The sequence below is a fragment of the Tupaia chinensis genome, unplaced genomic scaffold (assembly GCF_000334495.1).
Source record: "Tupaia chinensis unplaced genomic scaffold, TupChi_1.0 Scaffold000063_1, whole genome shotgun sequence".
Lineage (NCBI taxonomy): Eukaryota > Metazoa > Chordata > Mammalia > Scandentia > Tupaiidae > Tupaia > Tupaia belangeri.
Genome location: NW_006159521.1, coordinates 7126082 through 7143535, shown reverse-complemented (window position 1 = coordinate 7143535; position 17454 = coordinate 7126082). Strand labels below are relative to the sequence as shown.

Genomic DNA, 17454 nt, shown 5'->3' with positions numbered 1-17454 from the left:
ATCGTGCTCACAGCTGGAGCCCATGGGCACCCCCTGCTGCTCTCTGTTTTGCTGACCGTCCCAGCCCTCCACACAGCCAGTGGGCATGTAGCCAGTGCCCAGTCCCAGCTGGCCCCACGCACACTTACCAGGGTTTCCTGAAACTCCCGTCGGTCGTCGATGTCATCCACCTTGTACGACCCGGAGAGGCTCAGGTAGTAGTAATAGTCCATGCTGGTGATGCCGAGGCTGTGCTTCTGCTCCGCTGAGGCGCCCTCGATGAGCTGGAGCGAGAGAACGCAGGAGTGTCATGGCCTGGACCGCAGGCTCGGCACTGACCTGCTGCCACCACCCACAGACCCAGGGGATGAGGACTTTCACTCCTGCTTTTTTAAAACTGAGGGTAGTCCTAGTCTCCAAACTATAAAAAACTACCAAGGAGCTTCAGGATAACTGCTCTACCTGTAGTGGCCCCAAATCTGTAAATCTGATCTTTTTCTTTTCTTTCTTTCTTTCTTTTTTTTTTTTTAAATTTTGCTACATGGTGCATATGCTCACTGGAGAAAGAATGAGGATAGAAAGGGGGTTGGGAGTTAGTAAGAAAGCACTCCCTGGGGAGATGTCCACACTGCAATCCCTTCTCCTCCATTCTCCTCTCGGGATTTTGGGCACATATGCCAGAGTGTTTTTCAAGCCATCGGGTCTAGGACTCAAACTGAAATGTGCAGTTGGCCATGTGGGATCCAGCTGCCTTAACCACCATGCCACTGACTGGCCTGCAAATTCTGCCTCTTACCAAGTCTGAGAAGTGGGGTTTTCCTTTTCTAATGAAGGGAACCGCATGGCTACACTTGTGCTCCCTTGGGAGAGCTGAAACCAAAACTTGCTCGTGGCTTTTTAAAGTGGGGCCGGCTCCTCCATGCTTCTCACTGTAGGATGCATGTTAAAAAACAGATGGAGGTCTGTCTTTCTAATATTCTGAAACCTCTGGCCAACTGACAGTCTTGGCTTTTTGTCCCCACCGTGATATGTACCTTGGGACAGGACCCCATTAAAGAACTGTAACCAGTCGTGTCTGCTGGAAAATGTTGAGCAACCAGCACTTGGGGGAAGACATGGATTTGTAGCATTTGCTGATAACCAGGGTAGGAACACTCCCCTCATGACAGGTGTCCAACAACCAAAGAGTTGTCACAGAAGGAGGGGGGGCAGCGACTGAGCAACCCACGTGAGCCAGCTCCAGTTAGCCACTGCGCGAACCCAGGGTATTTAGAAAAACAGACAGGTCCTGCGTACACGCCTCTATTTCTGTCTAGTTCTTCATGCCATCTTGGCTCCCCTCTCCAAACAGGTGGCTTCATTCCCATTCCTGAGAAGTTCTAGGTCATCTGACATCATCAAGCTTCCTTGTTTCCCCCTCCCCCCATTTCCTCAGTCTTGTTTTTTAACACCCCTCTTTTTTCCCTCTGCCTTTTTTAAAAATGAGAACATTCTTCCCTCGTTTTCAGTCGTCTCCCCACTCACACCCTGCAGTCCTCCCTCACTTGCATCTGGAGATCTTGCATTCTCCAGCCAGCTTCCATCTACAAACTCGCTGCTCTCTGCCTTCCCGAGGAGCTTTTCCTGCCTCCGACTTCTTCAAGCAGCAGAATCTACTGGCACCGCAGCTTAGCCACCCTGCCCTCACCGCTCCGGTGAGATCCCTCAGGCATGCCTCCCAGGGCTAAAGCCAACAGCCCTCTTTGGTCCTCAGACCCCTGGCCTGTGCCATTCCTCCAAGATTTCTGAGCATTTGACCTTTTTGGTCTTCCCACGAAGGCTTCCCCTGGCTTTGGATCCAGGGCTTCCTCCTTCTCTGTTGACTCCTGTCCTGTGCAGTGCCCTGGCTCCTCTGTGCCTCTCGTTCCTATGCATGCAGACAGCCTCCAGGTCTCGTATGGGCATTATATTTTCTCCACATTCAAGTCCATGGGGTCTCGTTTGTTGCATGGCTTCAACCATTACTGTTATGTCAGAATCTTGAAGCCCTGAACTTACTCCCAGCCCGTCCTGGTGGTTTCTGACCTACAGCAGAAGGCACGTAGGTGGGGTGGAGCCTGCGTGTACTGAGGGGGGCTGTGGCATCCATTGTGCATTCTGTCTCACGCTCTGTAAATAATACACAGCGTGTGTGCGTGTGTCTGTGTGAGATACACATACTTTTTCATTCATCTCGACATGTTGCTTTGAGCAGTGCAATTAAAAGCATTACTGAATTCACAGAAGACATCGGTCGTTTGTGTACGTTTTCAACCAAGAAGCTCCAACTAAAGTCATTTTTTTTTTGCCATCATCTAAGCTGTTGAAAAGATGGCCTGTGAGCTACTCCCATGGTGAACTTCCTTTTCATCTAGCGGGCTTCAAACAAACTCAAAACAAAACAATTACCAAGACCTTCTTCACAAAAGTTAAATGGGAAGTAAACCAAACATAAAAAAAATTTGATAATGGCATCATGATATTTTGTAAATACTTAAAGTCATTTTAAAAATACTGACTCAGATGACTGCTGAAGTCTAGAACACCATTTCAAAGCATCCAGCACACTGCTCTAGCCCAAACCCTCCCAGGCCTCTGTGTCTCAGTGGAAACTTTCTGACTTGGCATGAAAGATCCCAAGCCTATTTTTCCCCAACAGTGAGGCCTTCTGCCAATGGTTTACCATGTGGAGACACCGCCCCGGCAGACTGGCTGAGGCCCGGCTTGCTAACTGGCATCCCCCTTTCACCTCCACTGCTCATGTTCCCTGTCGGTTACCTCCTCTCACTGTCGACGCTGTGTCCCTACCATCCTCCTTCCCACCCAGGCCAGACCTGCCCCTGAAAATTCCTATTTGTCAAAAAATCAAATACTCCTTTTTTTTTTTTTTTTTAAAAGGTTTTCAGCATATGGCATGTGCACTCATCAGAGACAGAGAGAAGGAAAGTGAGAAATCATCCCCCACAGGGATGGCTGCTACAATCCTTTCTCCTCCATTCTCCTCCTCAGATTTTGGGCACGCACACACATGAACCTGGCGTGATTTTCAAGCTGCCAGGTCTAGGCCTTGAACCATGGCTGGCCAAGTGGGAATCCAGCATCTTAATCATTGTGCCACCTGCTGGCCCCACTCCTTTTTTTTTTTTTTTTAAAGTCATATCTATATTTTCCAGACTATTTAACTTGGGGGGAATTTTTGTCTTATCACCCCAACTAGAACTTATTCTCCTTGATGGTAGGGTTATTCTGACAATTTTGCAATTGTGCTATCGTAATCAATCCTCCTTGACTTGACAGACTGGATTGTTTAAACTTTATGGAGGGCTGAGAGGAAAGGCAAAACAACTTTTCTTAAAATGTGGATAGGGAATAGGAAGTGGGAAAGATAAAACCATAAAGGAGAACCTGGTAAAATATGTGAAAACTCCGCTCTCCAGGGTTCCTCATCACCACCCGAGATTTTTCCAGAAGGAAGTTGGAGATCTTTCCACCATCTGGTTCCCCACCTGGACTGAACTGGATTTCAAAGTATTTTCCCTGCAAGAAAATTAGGGATTTCCTTCAATGGTCAGTGAACAAAAACATGATGTTCTACACAAGCTCTGAATACAGTAAATAATTCAAGGAAATTCACTAATGAAGACATGTTCTGAATGACTCCCAATTTTGGCCTCGACTTCCTCACCTTTTCCTATCAGACCTGAGCTTTTGTCTAATCACACAATTCTGCATTGAGGGACAGAGTCTCTGCTCGGCCTGACTGAATAAGGGTCGGTCATATTCCAGGCCCACTTCCCCTGGGAAGTGCTTGCCTGTTCGGCAGGAAGGTGTAAAGAATGGGGCAGGGAAATCACGTGGTACACTCCGTCTAACAAAAGTGAACTCTGTCAGCCACTTTCAGAGGAAGCAAATTTTTCCCCTGGCAGGCTTCATTTCATGGCTTTGAGCATAGGCACTCAATCCCCTTTGCTTCTGGACCATCTAAAATTATTACCTAAAATAAAAATACTATAAGGTTCTTTCTAGCTACTTGTGGGTCTGAGGATTTTTGTTCCCATTGTTATTAATATTCCTTTAAAATGACCTCTAGTAGGGAACAAAGGAGAATTAGACCTGGAATGTAGTTGGAAAAGATATCCAGGTTATTAAATTAATGATTTTTGTTTTCTTACTAGAATTGAGCTTCTCTCCAATCCTCAGACACTTAAGCTCCCTCGGAGTCAGGAAAAAGTTGCTGGAAAACCCGTAGGGAACAGTGTGGCCTTAGGCCAAACTCGAGTGCACGCCAGCCTCACTGATTCACATTTCATAGCACACAAATTTTTATTTTTTAAATCCACCCGTCTCAGGGCTGGACTCAGCTGGGCCACAAGACTGTGACTAGAGCCATAAACTCATTCAGGAAAAGTCCTTTCCACGTTGTTCCTGTCACCCATGGCAGTGAGCATGTCCCGTTCCTGTTGCTGAGTTACATCTGATTCCAGGTGATGGGAAGACCTCAAAGGAAAGCGGCCCTCTTTCAGATGTCTTAATTAGATGCCCACTGCCACCCTTCCACAAAAACAGGACTGTAACGAACACCGGGAGCACCTGACTCGGAGCAGAACCAGTCACTACTGTCCTCGACGCTGGTGATATTTGAGGGAAACAAGCTGAACGAGGTCGCTGTGCCTCCCGCCCTCCACCACCTTTGAACCATTCAGTGCTCATCGCCCCATTTCCCACCCACTGGACCCCAAGTGCAGCTGTGGCAATGGCAAACTTCCAGGTCCTTCTAGCAGTTGGCTGTTCATTAGGAACACGTGGGGAGCCCTTCTGCTGGGGTGCAGTGCTGCCCCAGAGCTAGCACATCAGGGTCTTTGCAGACAGAGGTACAACCCCGCGGTGGAGAACAGAGAACAGGTGCGTTTCATTTGCAGCCCAGATTGACACAACTACCCGATGTAATAAAATGTCTTTGCACGGTTTAAAATTGTCATATAGAAGTTAAAACTCCTGGGGCCAGCAGGTGGCATGGTGGTTAAGGCAGATGGATTCCCACATGCCTGATCATGGCTTGAAAATCACACCAGGTGTGCACACGTGCTCGCGTGCGTGTGTGTGTGCCCATGATCCTGAGACCAGTATGGAGAAGGGATTGAGGCATGGCTATCCCCACTGGGGAGTGATGTCTCACTTTCCCTCTCTCCATATCTCTCTTCTCTGGCGAACGCACATACTCTATGGCAAAAACCTAAACGTTAAAATTCCTAATGAGAGGTCGGAAAGTTTAGAATTGCTAGGGGGCAGAGGAGGTGTTTTCAAAAAGTTCATGGGAAATGCATATTATGAAAAAACTATGCATGAATTTCCTTTTCTTTTGCACCATTATAAACTTGTATTTTAATTCCATTTTACCACAAATCTTTCAAAATCCCCTTAGATAGTAGACTAGAGAAAGGCAGGAAATTTTATAAAGGGAACAGGACGTTGCATTTTGACAATTAAATGGAGAGGAGCTTTGACTGTTGGTAATATATCTTAAACTCAGGGCTGGGTTTATAGGCGTTTATTGTATTGTTTTTAAGTAATGTTTGAAACATTTTAAAGTATGTTTGCCTTTTAACATTATTATAAGTAGAAAATATATAAATTTTTATGACTTTTTAAAAAAAATTATTTAACTTTATTTATTTATTTATTTAATTTTGACCAGAGAGGGACGGAGGGAGGGAGAGAGAGAGAAAGTGAGAAAGCAAGCCACCAGGTCTGGGGCTTGAACTGCGGTTGGCCAACACTCTTAACCACCATGCCACCTACTGGCCTCAAATTTTTATGATTTATAATACATGTTCATTTTTCTTTTTTTGGAGAGGTTTTTGCTATAGGGTGTGTATGCTCTCCAGAAATACAGAGAGAGATAGAAAGCGAGAATTCCCCTCCCAGGGGTGATGGCCATGCCACAATCCCTTCTTCTCCATTCTCCTCTCAGGATCGTGGGCCCATGCGCACATGCACCCATTGTGAGTTTAAGCTGCCGAGTCGGGGACTTGAACTGTGGTTGACTATGTGGGAGTCCAGTGACGTAACCATTACACCATCTGCTGGTGCCCATGTTATTTTCTGGTAAATAACCACTATAATTATGTATTCAATTGGGTTTACATATACCTTAATTATGTTTTGTATAACATGTGCATTTTATTTTGTTTTATTTTATAATAAGTTTTTAATTTGGTAGAGGCTGCATGTGCTCACCAAAGACAGAGAGAGAGAGAGCAAGAGATAAAGAAGGAGAAGGGAGAAGGCACACCCCATGGCAATGGTCACGCTGCAGTCCCTTCTCCATTTCTCTCCTGTTGGGGATTTGGGCACACACGCACACACACATGCCTGGTGTGTTTTTCGAGCCACTCGGTCTGGAACTCGAACTGCATAGTTGGCCTTATTTTCATGTTAAAACAAAAATGTGACCATATTGAAGATATAGTTCTAGAATCTGTTTTTTAAAATTTAACAATATGTTATGGTATCTTTTTAAATAAGCAGTTCTGTAACAAGAAACTTAAGATAATTTACCTGAAAATTATTGTGTGGTCAAAGATAATGAGCATTTGTGTGTGTGTGTGTGTGTGTGTGTGTACGCGCGTGTCTGTGTTTTCAATTGCTAGAGGGCATGTGGGCACAACGGGAGTGTGGGGGGATGTACCCACCCCTACTGGGACATGTTGATGCTGCAATCCTTTCTTCATCTCTCCATCCTGTTGGGATTTGGGGCACGCACATACACCTGGCATGTTTTTCAAGGCACCAGAGCTGGGATTTGAACTGCTGTCAACATGTCTTTCTTTGTACAGCGCTTGAATGCTGCGCTATGGAGCCAGCTCTAATAACTCATCAAGTTGTTCTCCTGAGAGAACGTGCCAGTCTTCAACCGCTAGTGTCTTCCCTGTTATTGTCACTCTGCTTAATGTTTGGCTATCTAAGAGACAGAAATCATATGTAGTTTTAATTTACATTTTTCTCATTGTTCGTGAGAATGTCTTTTGCTGTCGTCAGGCCTAACTGCCTGAGTGTGCATGCGTGCGTGTGCAGATGTGTCTGAGACGTCTGCCTGAGTGTGCATGCATGGCGTGTGCAGATGTGTCTGAGACGTCCGTCCACACTCTCCCTACCTTTTAACCACAGTTGTATGAAATTCTGTAATCAGAAAAGTAAAACTGTCGGTTCTGTTTTTATTATTTATAAAAATTGACTGACGTAGCCTCCAAGGATAAAGAAAAATTTAGGGGTGATCAGCAATTGATGTAATGGCTATGTTGCTGGACTCCCATGTAGTCGACCGCAGTTCAAGCCCTGGACCCGGTGGCTTAAACTCATGCCAGGTGCATGTGCGTGTATGCCCAAGATCCCGAGAGGAGAATGGAGAAGGGATGGCAGTGTGGCCATCCCCCCTGGGGGGTGATTTCTCACTTTCTCACTTTCTGTCTCTCTGTCTTGCTGGCAAGTGTACGCGCCCTATAGCAAAACTTCTCCAAAAAAAAAAAAAAAGTGAATAATTCAGGGGAAAAACATTTGAGAAAAAAATTTGTTTCTGCTCTCTAAGAAAGGCAAGAGCAGGCAAACTAACTAGGGGTTTAAACTTGGTTAGGTCTATTTTATTTTATTTTTTTTTAAAGGTTTTTGCCATGAGACACGTGCGCTTGCCAGAGACAGAGGGAAAACAAGAAATCACCCTTCAACAGGGGATGGCCACACCGCAATCCCTACTCCTCCATTCTCCTCTTGGGTTTTGGGCACGCATGCCTGGCATGATTTTCAAGTTGCCAGGTCCAGGACTCGAACTGCAGTCAGCCATGTGTAAGTCCAGTGCCGTAATCACCATGTTACCTGCTGGCCCCAGTCAAGCCTATTTTTACAAGGCAGATTTAAATGGACAATTAGAGGGAAAAAAAGGTCAAGTGGAAAATTTCCTTATATCTTTCCTATTTCCTTATCTAGAAACTTCTTCAAGATAATACAGCCATGGGCACTGACCCAAAAAACATGACAGAGAAGCAAATATTTGGAACAAGATCAGGCAGCAAGGAAAGCAGGAGCCGGTCTAACAGAGAACTCATCAGGACTCAATTATGGCATGAGAAGTAGTAAGAATTCTCTTGGAAATGGAAGCTTCCTTCCCAAACAGAAAGAAACAAAGAATTTTTCTCCCCAATTCTCACTTATTTATTTAAAAAATGGTTTCGAATCAGCCTTGCAGATGGCTCCTTGACGGCTCCACTGCCAGAGATAATAGATGGCTGAACTAAAATGCAAAATCTATATAAATCAAAGCTACTGGGTAAACATTTTTTCCCTTGGAAATGTGGCTTTTTGTCAAGGGGAATATGTTCATATTCCTCCTTGCCAGCCTTCCGGCCCACCCAGACAGAAAAAGTTGAAGTGGCATTTATAACGATGCATTGGGTTGACATTGTCATTACCTCGGGGAGTGAGCCAGTTAGGTGGCGATCTGGGAGGCCAGTCCAGGCACTCTGGGATATCGTTGGGTGACACGGCTATACATAAAATAAACGCGCAACGCTACCTATGAGGGTGGGCCACGCAGCACTCGGCTCACTGGAGAGGTGGAGAGGAGCACGGATCTCTGCAAGAAGCCGGTTCCGTCCCAGCGTCCACAGACACAGCTCTAAGAGGCAAAACTCCTGCTGGGAGCAACGACCAGGGACACTTGTCTACTCTACTCACTTCATTGTCTGGGAAGCAAGGTCTTTTCTCCCCAGTAAAAGAAACTCCTCCGGAACCCAAGCTGCCACTTTTATCCATTCTTATTTTGCTTATTAGCAAGGTAATCCAAGCCAAACACCGTTTTCAGAATACTCTTGTTTGCATCCCTGGAGCTCAAAAGGGACTGCTGTCAAGGGACGAACTGAAGCCTCACTGCACACCATTACAGGAAACGGAGAAAGATGGAAAAGGCAGCGTCCTGACGCTGTGTGAAAAGCACTCGTGTCCTCTGGGATACCAGGCATGAATTAGGGACAGCGACATCATCCGTCAGGCGACAGTCTCAGAAACAGGGAAGAGACTTACAAATCGGCTGGAGTTGTTGTTCCGAACTGTCTTGGCGTTCCCGAAGGCCTCCAGCAGTGGGTTGGATTGCAGGATAATGTCCTTCACATGCTGTCGTGGCAAAAAGATCGGAGGTTAGGGGGGTGCAGACACCTACTGTGCAGAGTAAGGTCAAATTCTCCAAAGGAGAATGTGGTAAGGTGAGGGCCCATATCCATGTGGCCCTGGAGGATTTATTTTTCCATTGTGCAAAAGACCAAAACCTTTTTAAGTGTTCAGGTCCCCTAAGTCCCTTGGCTTGAAGCAGGATGCACTTCAGCAATGATCCCCAACATTTCCAGCACCAGGGACCAGCCTCAATAGATGACAATCTCTCCACAAACAAGGGGTGGTGGGGTGGTAGGGGACTGGTCCCATTTCCATCACTACTACACTGTGGTATACAAGGAAACAATCACACAAGAGTTCGCATTCTCGTGAGAATCCAGTACTGCGGCTGCTCCGACAGGAGACAGAGCCCAGGCAGCAATGCGAGTGATGGGGAGCGGCTGCAAACACAGGTGAAGCCACGCTCACTCACTGGCCTGCCACCCACCCCTCTGCTGCGTTGCCTGGCGGACTGGCACCAGTCCACAAACTGGCTCCCATCTGGCCATGGGCTGGCACTGGTCTGTGGCCCAGTGGTTGGGGACCCCTGGCCTAGAGCCAGGGTAGCACCAATGAATTAAGATCCAGACTAAGTTTCCAAATTGGTGATGGCAGCTTCCCCTGTCATTCCTGGGTGTGCTGAGGATCACAGCAAGAAGGAACGTGAAGCACTGAAGGGTATCCCCTGCTGTTCTAACCAGTCTTTACTGTCAGCTACTGCTCTGCAACAACTCTACCAGCCTACCGCATCTCCACCTCCACCCACTCCATCGCAGGAGATCTGTCTTAAAGGAAATCGGTTAGTCTCTCCTACCCAAATGAGGCAATGGGAAGACGGCCTTTTGCTCTCACACTTAGATGTACATGAATCACCTGGGTACATTGCTAAAATGCAGGTGTGGATTTAGAGGGTCTGGGTGGGGCTCCCAAAATCTGGATCTCTATCCTGGTGTTGCTGGTTTTGCCAGCATGATCCACACTTTGAGCAGCAAAGGTGAATCCTGGATTGTGTGGAGCAATTCCTAACCTAGCAGAGGGGTGAAATCTAGTTTTCAAACACCCCGATTCTGTGCCAGACTGGAAAGTGTGCAAGACACACCCATGGACAAGAGGCAGCTCGACAGATAGGAGTTGATGCTGGAGGATCTGATGTTGGAGAAGTCTTTCAACAAGTGAGTCATGCCTTGTACTTCTAATTATTCACATGCGATGGTTAAACGTGTTCCAGAAATAACAAGTCTTCTGGCTTGTGCTCTTTAGCTACTGACTAATTCCCAGCCAAGAGTTCCGTATCATTGTCCTCATAAGGAAAACAGGAAGAGAAAAACCAACAGTGACTGTCTGCAGTCTGCCTACCGGGTCTAGGCTGAGGGGAACAGACCTACATGAAGATACTAACTACTAATCGACTGTGTAACAGCCACAGTGGTCCTTTCTGCACCTTCCTGAAAATGCAGAAGAGAAGCTGCCATGAGAAAGGAGAACGAGGGTTCTATCCTGACTGGGTAATCCATAGAAATGGCACCAAGGGCACGTTTTGGGTGGGCTCTCCATGGGGTCAGTTTCAAAGTTGAGAAACATAATTCTGAGCTGGCCCCACGACTTAGTGGTTAGAGGAAGTGGAGCCCATGTGCCTGACTGTGGTTTGAATCTCAGCCCAGGTGGCTTAAAACACATTGGGAGTGTATATGTGTGTACCCAAAGTCCTGAGGAGGAGAAGGAATTGTGGTGTAACCATGCCCCACTGTGTGGGGGATGCTTTCTCCCCCTCCCTCTCTCGGTTTCTGCCTTTCTAGATAGCACATGTACCTCCTGACAATTAAAAAGAAAGAAAAAACTTCCAAATTTCCTAATCTCCTTTAGTAACTCATGGATTTAAATAAACTTTTCTTTGTAAAATTAATTTGGAGTGCATGGATCTTAGTTAACCTTTTCTGTCTTTTATATGTTGACCTATGCCACTTAGCAACACTCAGTTCCTTTTAAGAAGAGAACAAAAGAAAAGCCTTTCTTTATCTCTTCCCTTCTTTAATCCTTAAACTGAGAATCTTTTTTTTCTTTCATTTATTTATTTTTAAAGTTTTCCACAAACATTTTCTTTACATAGCAAAACATTTTAGCTCATAATCCATAATTCTTGACAGTTTACAAACAACTTTCAAAATTTCAAAATACTGAATTTTAAAGATAATGTTCAAAATATGTCTTATAATTTTGTATAATTTTATGATTCTATAACAACAGAAGCAGTATGGTTTCAAATATATATATATTTCAGAGTGCAGACACTCAGTATATATTAAGTGGGGACATACAATGAGAATCTTGATACATATATCCATCCATCCATGCATCCATCCACATCTATATATCAACTATCAGTGACGGCCAACAGAATTTTGTGCCATGCATATGGAGGAAAAGAGAAAGAATAAATGAAGGTAAAAAGGAAGCCCAGGACCAGCAGGTGGCATGGTGGTTACGGTACTGGACTCCCACATGGCCAACTATAGTTCAAGTCTCAGGCCTGGCGGCTTGCTTTCTCACTGTCCCTCTCTCTCTCTCTCTCTCTCTCTCTCTCTGTGTGTGTGTGTGTGTGTCTGTGTGTTTCACTCTGGTGAGTGCACTGACCTATAGCAATTTTTTAAAAATTATTAAAAATAAAATAAATAATTTAGAAAAAAAAAAGGAAGCCCATCTACAAAGCAGCACCCTGGATTCCTTTCTCTGTACAAGCTCTCTCAGGACAGACGATCACATGAACAAATAAACTCAAGTGAACTGAGCCCCGCCAACGAGGTTCCAGAGCTCACTTGCTGTCCAGTATGGAAGCCACGGCCACGTGTGGCTGCTGAGTGGCATGGCAAAGACCTGGTACCCCAAAGAACAAAATATCTGATTATATGATAAAAGGGAAAGTATCGTTCAGTGTTAAATAAAATATATTCTAAACATAATTTTTTTAAGAGGTTTTTTTGCCATAGGGTGCGTGCACTCGCCAGACAGACAGAGAGAGACAGAGAGACAGAAAGCAAGAAATCACCCCCCAGGGTCGATGGCTATGCCGTAATCCCTTCTCCTCCATTCTCCTCTCGGGATCTTGGGCAAGCACGCACACACGCCTGGCGTGAGTTTAAGCCACCAGGTCCAGGACTTGAACCATGGTCAACTACATGGGAGTCCAGTCCAGCAATATAGCGATTACGCTAACTCTGGGTCCCCCGACTCTTTCATATTACATAAGGAATTCTGGGTTCTGCTTTAAGCTTTCTGATCCACGAGGACATGAGGGAGCCCTGTTTGTTTTAGGTTTCACTACTTTTGTTCATGACAGAGAGCACATGTGTACGCACACACATGTATGGGCACGTGGGACAGAGAAGCACCTTCGACAGGGTCTGCCATACTGTGATCCTTTCCTTCTAGCAGTTCAGCTCCTCAGGATTTCGGGCCTGTGTGTATTCCTGGTGCACTTCAGGTCAACTAGGCCAGGGACCTGAACCACAATAGGCCATGTGGCTTCCAGCACTGCAGGTCACTACTCTACCAACTGCAGGGTTAAGGAACACTATTTAATTCGTTGATAGCTCTATAACAAAGAGAATTTTAATGTGTCTCTTTAAAGTCTACAGCTGACCATGGCAACCACATTGCTAATTAAATGATTCTGATTTTAAAAGAATATATATATATATATACACATATATACACAAGGTGTGTGGTTGTGAGAGAGGGAGAGAGGGAGAGAGAGAGACAGAGCAGGAAAGTGAGAAAGCAAGCTGCCAATCCCGGGCCTCAAACCCTGGCTGGCCATGAGCGAGTCTGGCACCTTAACCACCATACCACCTGCTGTCCCCTCTCCCTTTTAAATAGGTTTTGCCAGAGGGTGCGTGCATTTATTGGAGAGAGATCACTTCTCAGGGAGGATGGCCCTATGATAATCCTTCCTCCTCCATTCTCTTCCTGAGATGTTGGGCATGCATGCACACGTGCCTGGTGTGTGTTGCAGGTTGCAGAAGCTGGGATTCAAACCTCTATCAGTCACGTGGGATCTGGCACACTTAATCACTATGCTACAGGGCTGGCCCGAAAAAGGTGATCTAGAATGGATGCTCCTTGAAGCGTGACTTCTCATTTTCACCAGTGTCTGTGCCAAGGATGAGGGCTCTGTGTCCGGGCAGCTCTCCATGGGCCCGAGCTCGCCATCACACTCAGAGGAACAGGTCAGACTCTTGTTCCTTTCTTTGTACCTCTCATGTATCCTAGTTCTCTGGGTTTCTCCCTTTCCTAACATTTCCTCATATTCTCTGATCTTTCCCTCTTTCTTTCTTTCTTTCTTTCTTTTCCCATTCTTTTTCTCTTTCCTTTAGAATGTTTATAAATTTCACACATTGGCAACTTATTCATAGTTCAAAACAAAGTTTCTACAGAGTATACAGGAAGAGCAAACCTTTCCTCCAGTCTCTCAGCTTCTCTTCCTGAATGCACCCATTGTTACCCATTTCTTCTGTATCCTTCCAGGGATCTGTGATGCGTATCCAGACAAATAATGATATATGCTGTCTTTTGTCCTCAAAGGGCAGCATATTATACACAAGGTTCTAAACCTAGCTTTTTGCAATTAATGGCATATCTTGGAAGATCATTTCATGTCAGTATAAGAAACCTCATTTTTTATGGCTATATAATATTCCATTATATGATAAATTGTAAGTTTTTTTCACTAGTTATAAATGAATAAACATTTAAGTTGTTTTCAGTTTTTTCCACAACCAAAATGCTAAACAACTTCACATATATACAACTCTGCACATATTTCAGCCTATCTACAGAATAAATTCTCTTATGCAGAGTTGCTGAGTCACATGGTGTATGTGAGGAAATTTGACAGCCTGCTGAAATGCCCTCCAAAAAGTAGACTAGTTCATAGATCTACCAGCAGCGGAGGGGAACGACTGTGTCCCTATGTTCTTACCAACAGGTGCTTCCAACGCACAAGCTTTCTGCCAATTCATTAGGTAAAAATCGTTTCTATGCAAGTTTTCATTTGTGTTTCTCTTATTATCATGATGGTGAGCATATTTTGTACTTTTTATGAGTCATTATATTTCTTTTCCTTTAAAGTGTCTTCCATGTCCTGTGGACCTTCTTACTGATTTGTAGGAGCTCATTCTATATTAGAAATGCCTTTCTTGGGGGGCCGGTAGTTGGCGTGGTAGTTAATGTGCTGGACTCCCACATGGCCAACCACGGTTCATGTCCTGGACCTGGCAGATTGCTTTTTCACTTTCTCTCTCTGTCTCCCTCTGTTCAAATTAAAATAAATATAAATATAAATAAATAAATAAATAATTCTTAAAAAAAAAAAGAAATGTCTTTCTTAAAATATGTTATAATTTTTTCCAATTTCAAATTTCTTGGTTATAGAGCTAATATGTGATTAATCAATCATACATACATATTTTCTTATGACAAGACAATTAGTTAATATAACTAACATCAACCAATAACATTTTTCTATGAAGGAAATTCTTGTGTTTTTTGTTGTTGTTTTTATTTTTCTGTTTTGTTTTGTCATGGAGCATGTGTGCTCACTGCGGAGAGACAGAGAGAGGGGGAAAGCGAAAAATCACACCCCAGAGAGGATGACCGTGCCACGTCCTCCCCACTATCCTCTCAGGATTTTGGGCATGTACGCACATGCAAACAGCAGCTGGTGTGATTTTGAAGTTGCCATTTCCGGGACTAGAACCATAGTTCAGGGTCTTAATCACCGTGCCACATGCCAGCCCTATAAAATTATCTTTTACAGCAAACAGAACCTCTCACACTTCACATAGCATAAGGCCTCAAACTGCACCATCGCCAACTCACCTGGACTTTGGGGCCCCCTCCAGACACTCTGGAGACATAACTCATGATGTACTTGGCAGCCACCGTCTTCCCGGCACCACTTTCGCCGCTGAAAAACAGGTAAATATGCCCACTCATGACGTGGCTCACGACCACTCCCTCACCACCCCGTGTAGAACGAACTACGTCAGGGAAACTGGACAGAAAGGAATTCAGTTTAGAAAATGCACAGCACTGCGTGAAAGGCGATGGGTTATCACCTCCGTGAGCTGTGCAAACACTGTGAAGGGGGCGGGGGCGGGGGCAGGCCCTGGGTAACTGCTGTCCTGTACGGGAGCCAGCGCTCTCCATGCCCGGCAACAGGGCACGCAGTTAGGGACATTGTGGACTACCGGTCAGAAGGATGGGATCATGCAGAGAATGACAGCTAACGTGAAGACGATCACCAGAGGGAAAAACCATAGGAAGTAAGGTTAAGAGAAAATAAATCAGCTTCAAATTACATGGCGAACACTGTTATAAGTACATGAAAAAAGGGACAGTCCGTAGCCTAATGGTTAAGGGAGGTGGATCCCCAAGATGGAGCGTGGTTTGAATCCTGGCCTTGATGGCTTGAAAACAAGCCAGGCATGTGTGTGCACGTCAAAGACCCAGATGGGGTAGAGAAATGGAGGGGTGGGGTGGTGGCACGGCTGTACCCCACTGGGGGTGCTTTCTCCCTCTCCTCCTCTGTTTCTCTTTAGGGCGTGCATGCACACTCTGGTAATAGAAAAAGAAAAATACCTTAAGAAAAAAATACCAGAACTCCCACAACATACTAACAGGATGTAGTCAAGGTAAAGAGAAGAGTTATGGGAGACTTGCTACAGTTCATTACTTTCTAAACTTTGTGTGATGTTTATGTTTCTCCTGTAATTAAAAAGAAGAGAAAAAAAAAAAGAAAAGAAAAGAAAAAGTAGACACTCTAAAGTTCCAAACATGTGCCCTGAACTGATGCAAGCTTCCTTATTTTAAGAAGTTCTAAAATTAAATGATGAGGCAATATTAATCACATCCTGAGTAACAAAGACTACCTTCCGTTTGGTAGCCTTACAGCACAGGGACAGCCTTTTGTTACTGGTGTGTAGTCTGCTCTTCAAAACTCCCTGTTCTTCCTTCAAAATCCCCCTGGTTCATAATGACCTCAATTCAAAACATGCTTATGAAGTCAGTTAAACTTCTCATTTCTGTATTTGTCTTGCGAGGAGAGAATTAATCAGATTGAAGGAACCTACATTGTATAAAATGATGGCAGGATTTAGTATGAAAACTAGGTTGCTACAAGTTCATAAAAAATATTCTCTCTCTCACTCTCTCACTCTCTCTCTCTACACATACACGAAATTGCCAGAGGGCATGTGTGCAGGACAGAGAGAGAAAGCATCCCTCCCTCAGTGAGGCGTGGTCACCCCACAATCTTTTCTCCTCCACTTCTCCATCCTGTCAGGATGTGGGATATGCGTGCACACATGCCCAGGGTGTTTCTCAAGCTTTACAGCCGGGATTTGATTTGTAAGGCCCACGTGGACCCCAGCATCTTTAACCTCTAAGCTACAGCCCAAGACGTGTCTGCTCATCTACAAACACCCGCTCTAATGAACTTACCAGGGAGGAGAGGTACACCCATGCACAGTGATCTCCCACGCCCAGAAGGAAACTGAAATACCTTTTGAAATAATTTGATATTTCAAAATAAAGCAAAACAAGAAGGACTGAAGTACCCATACAGCAAACTTCAGACCTTTGTTGAATTTCCTTGAATTAACACAGGGTACATTTAGACAGGGAGATTATGCGGATGAAGGAGGGAACCATCCTTCGTTTTGGGGTTAGGACCTTTCAAGGTCTGGATCCATCTATGGAAGTTGTTTACCATCCCAACGCTCAGCTCTCTGGCTTCTCATTCACATGAACTGGGAAACCAAACTGGAATTTTTAAGATACAGTGGTGGGACCAGCAGATGGCATAATGGTTATGTCACTGAACTCTCACGTAGCTGTCCGTGGTTTGTGTCCTGGATCCAGTGGCTTAAAACTCATGCTGGGTGCGTGTGTGTGTGCATGGCCAAAATCCCAAGAGAAGAATGGAGGAGAAGGGATTGCGGTGTGACCATCCCCCCAGGGAGTGATTTCTCGCTTTCTATCTCTCTGTGTTTCTGGCGAGTGCACGTGCCCTATAGCAAAAACCTCCCCCCCCCAAAAAAAAAATACAGTGGCAAGTAGAAAACCAGTCTGAGATGACATCACACTGCTTAGATATATCGGACACTTGGCACAAGTAGGTTTTGCGCATTCAGCTCCATGGAGAAATTATCTTTGAATTATTTATTTAATTTTATTAATTATTATTACTATTTTTTAGTTTGA

The 17454-nt window shown here is 44.9% G+C and overlaps 1 protein-coding gene across 2 annotated transcripts in view; it reads right to left on the bottom strand.

Annotated features, from left to right (window-relative positions):
- Positions 1 to 17454, bottom strand: part of MYO1E (myosin IE) — a 301820-nt gene that overhangs the window by 133978 nt on the left and 150388 nt on the right. For both annotated transcript variants that reach the window (XM_027765947.1, XM_006141773.3), the window contains exons 5-8: positions 15070 to 15157; positions 9070 to 9159; positions 3403 to 3534; positions 129 to 263 (exon numbers count right to left, since the gene is read on the bottom strand). In XM_027765947.1, the coding sequence (XP_027621748.1) occupies positions 129 to 263; positions 3403 to 3534; positions 9070 to 9159; positions 15070 to 15157 (445 nt within the window). The remainder of the gene's footprint in view (positions 1 to 128; positions 264 to 3402; positions 3535 to 9069; positions 9160 to 15069; positions 15158 to 17454) is intronic.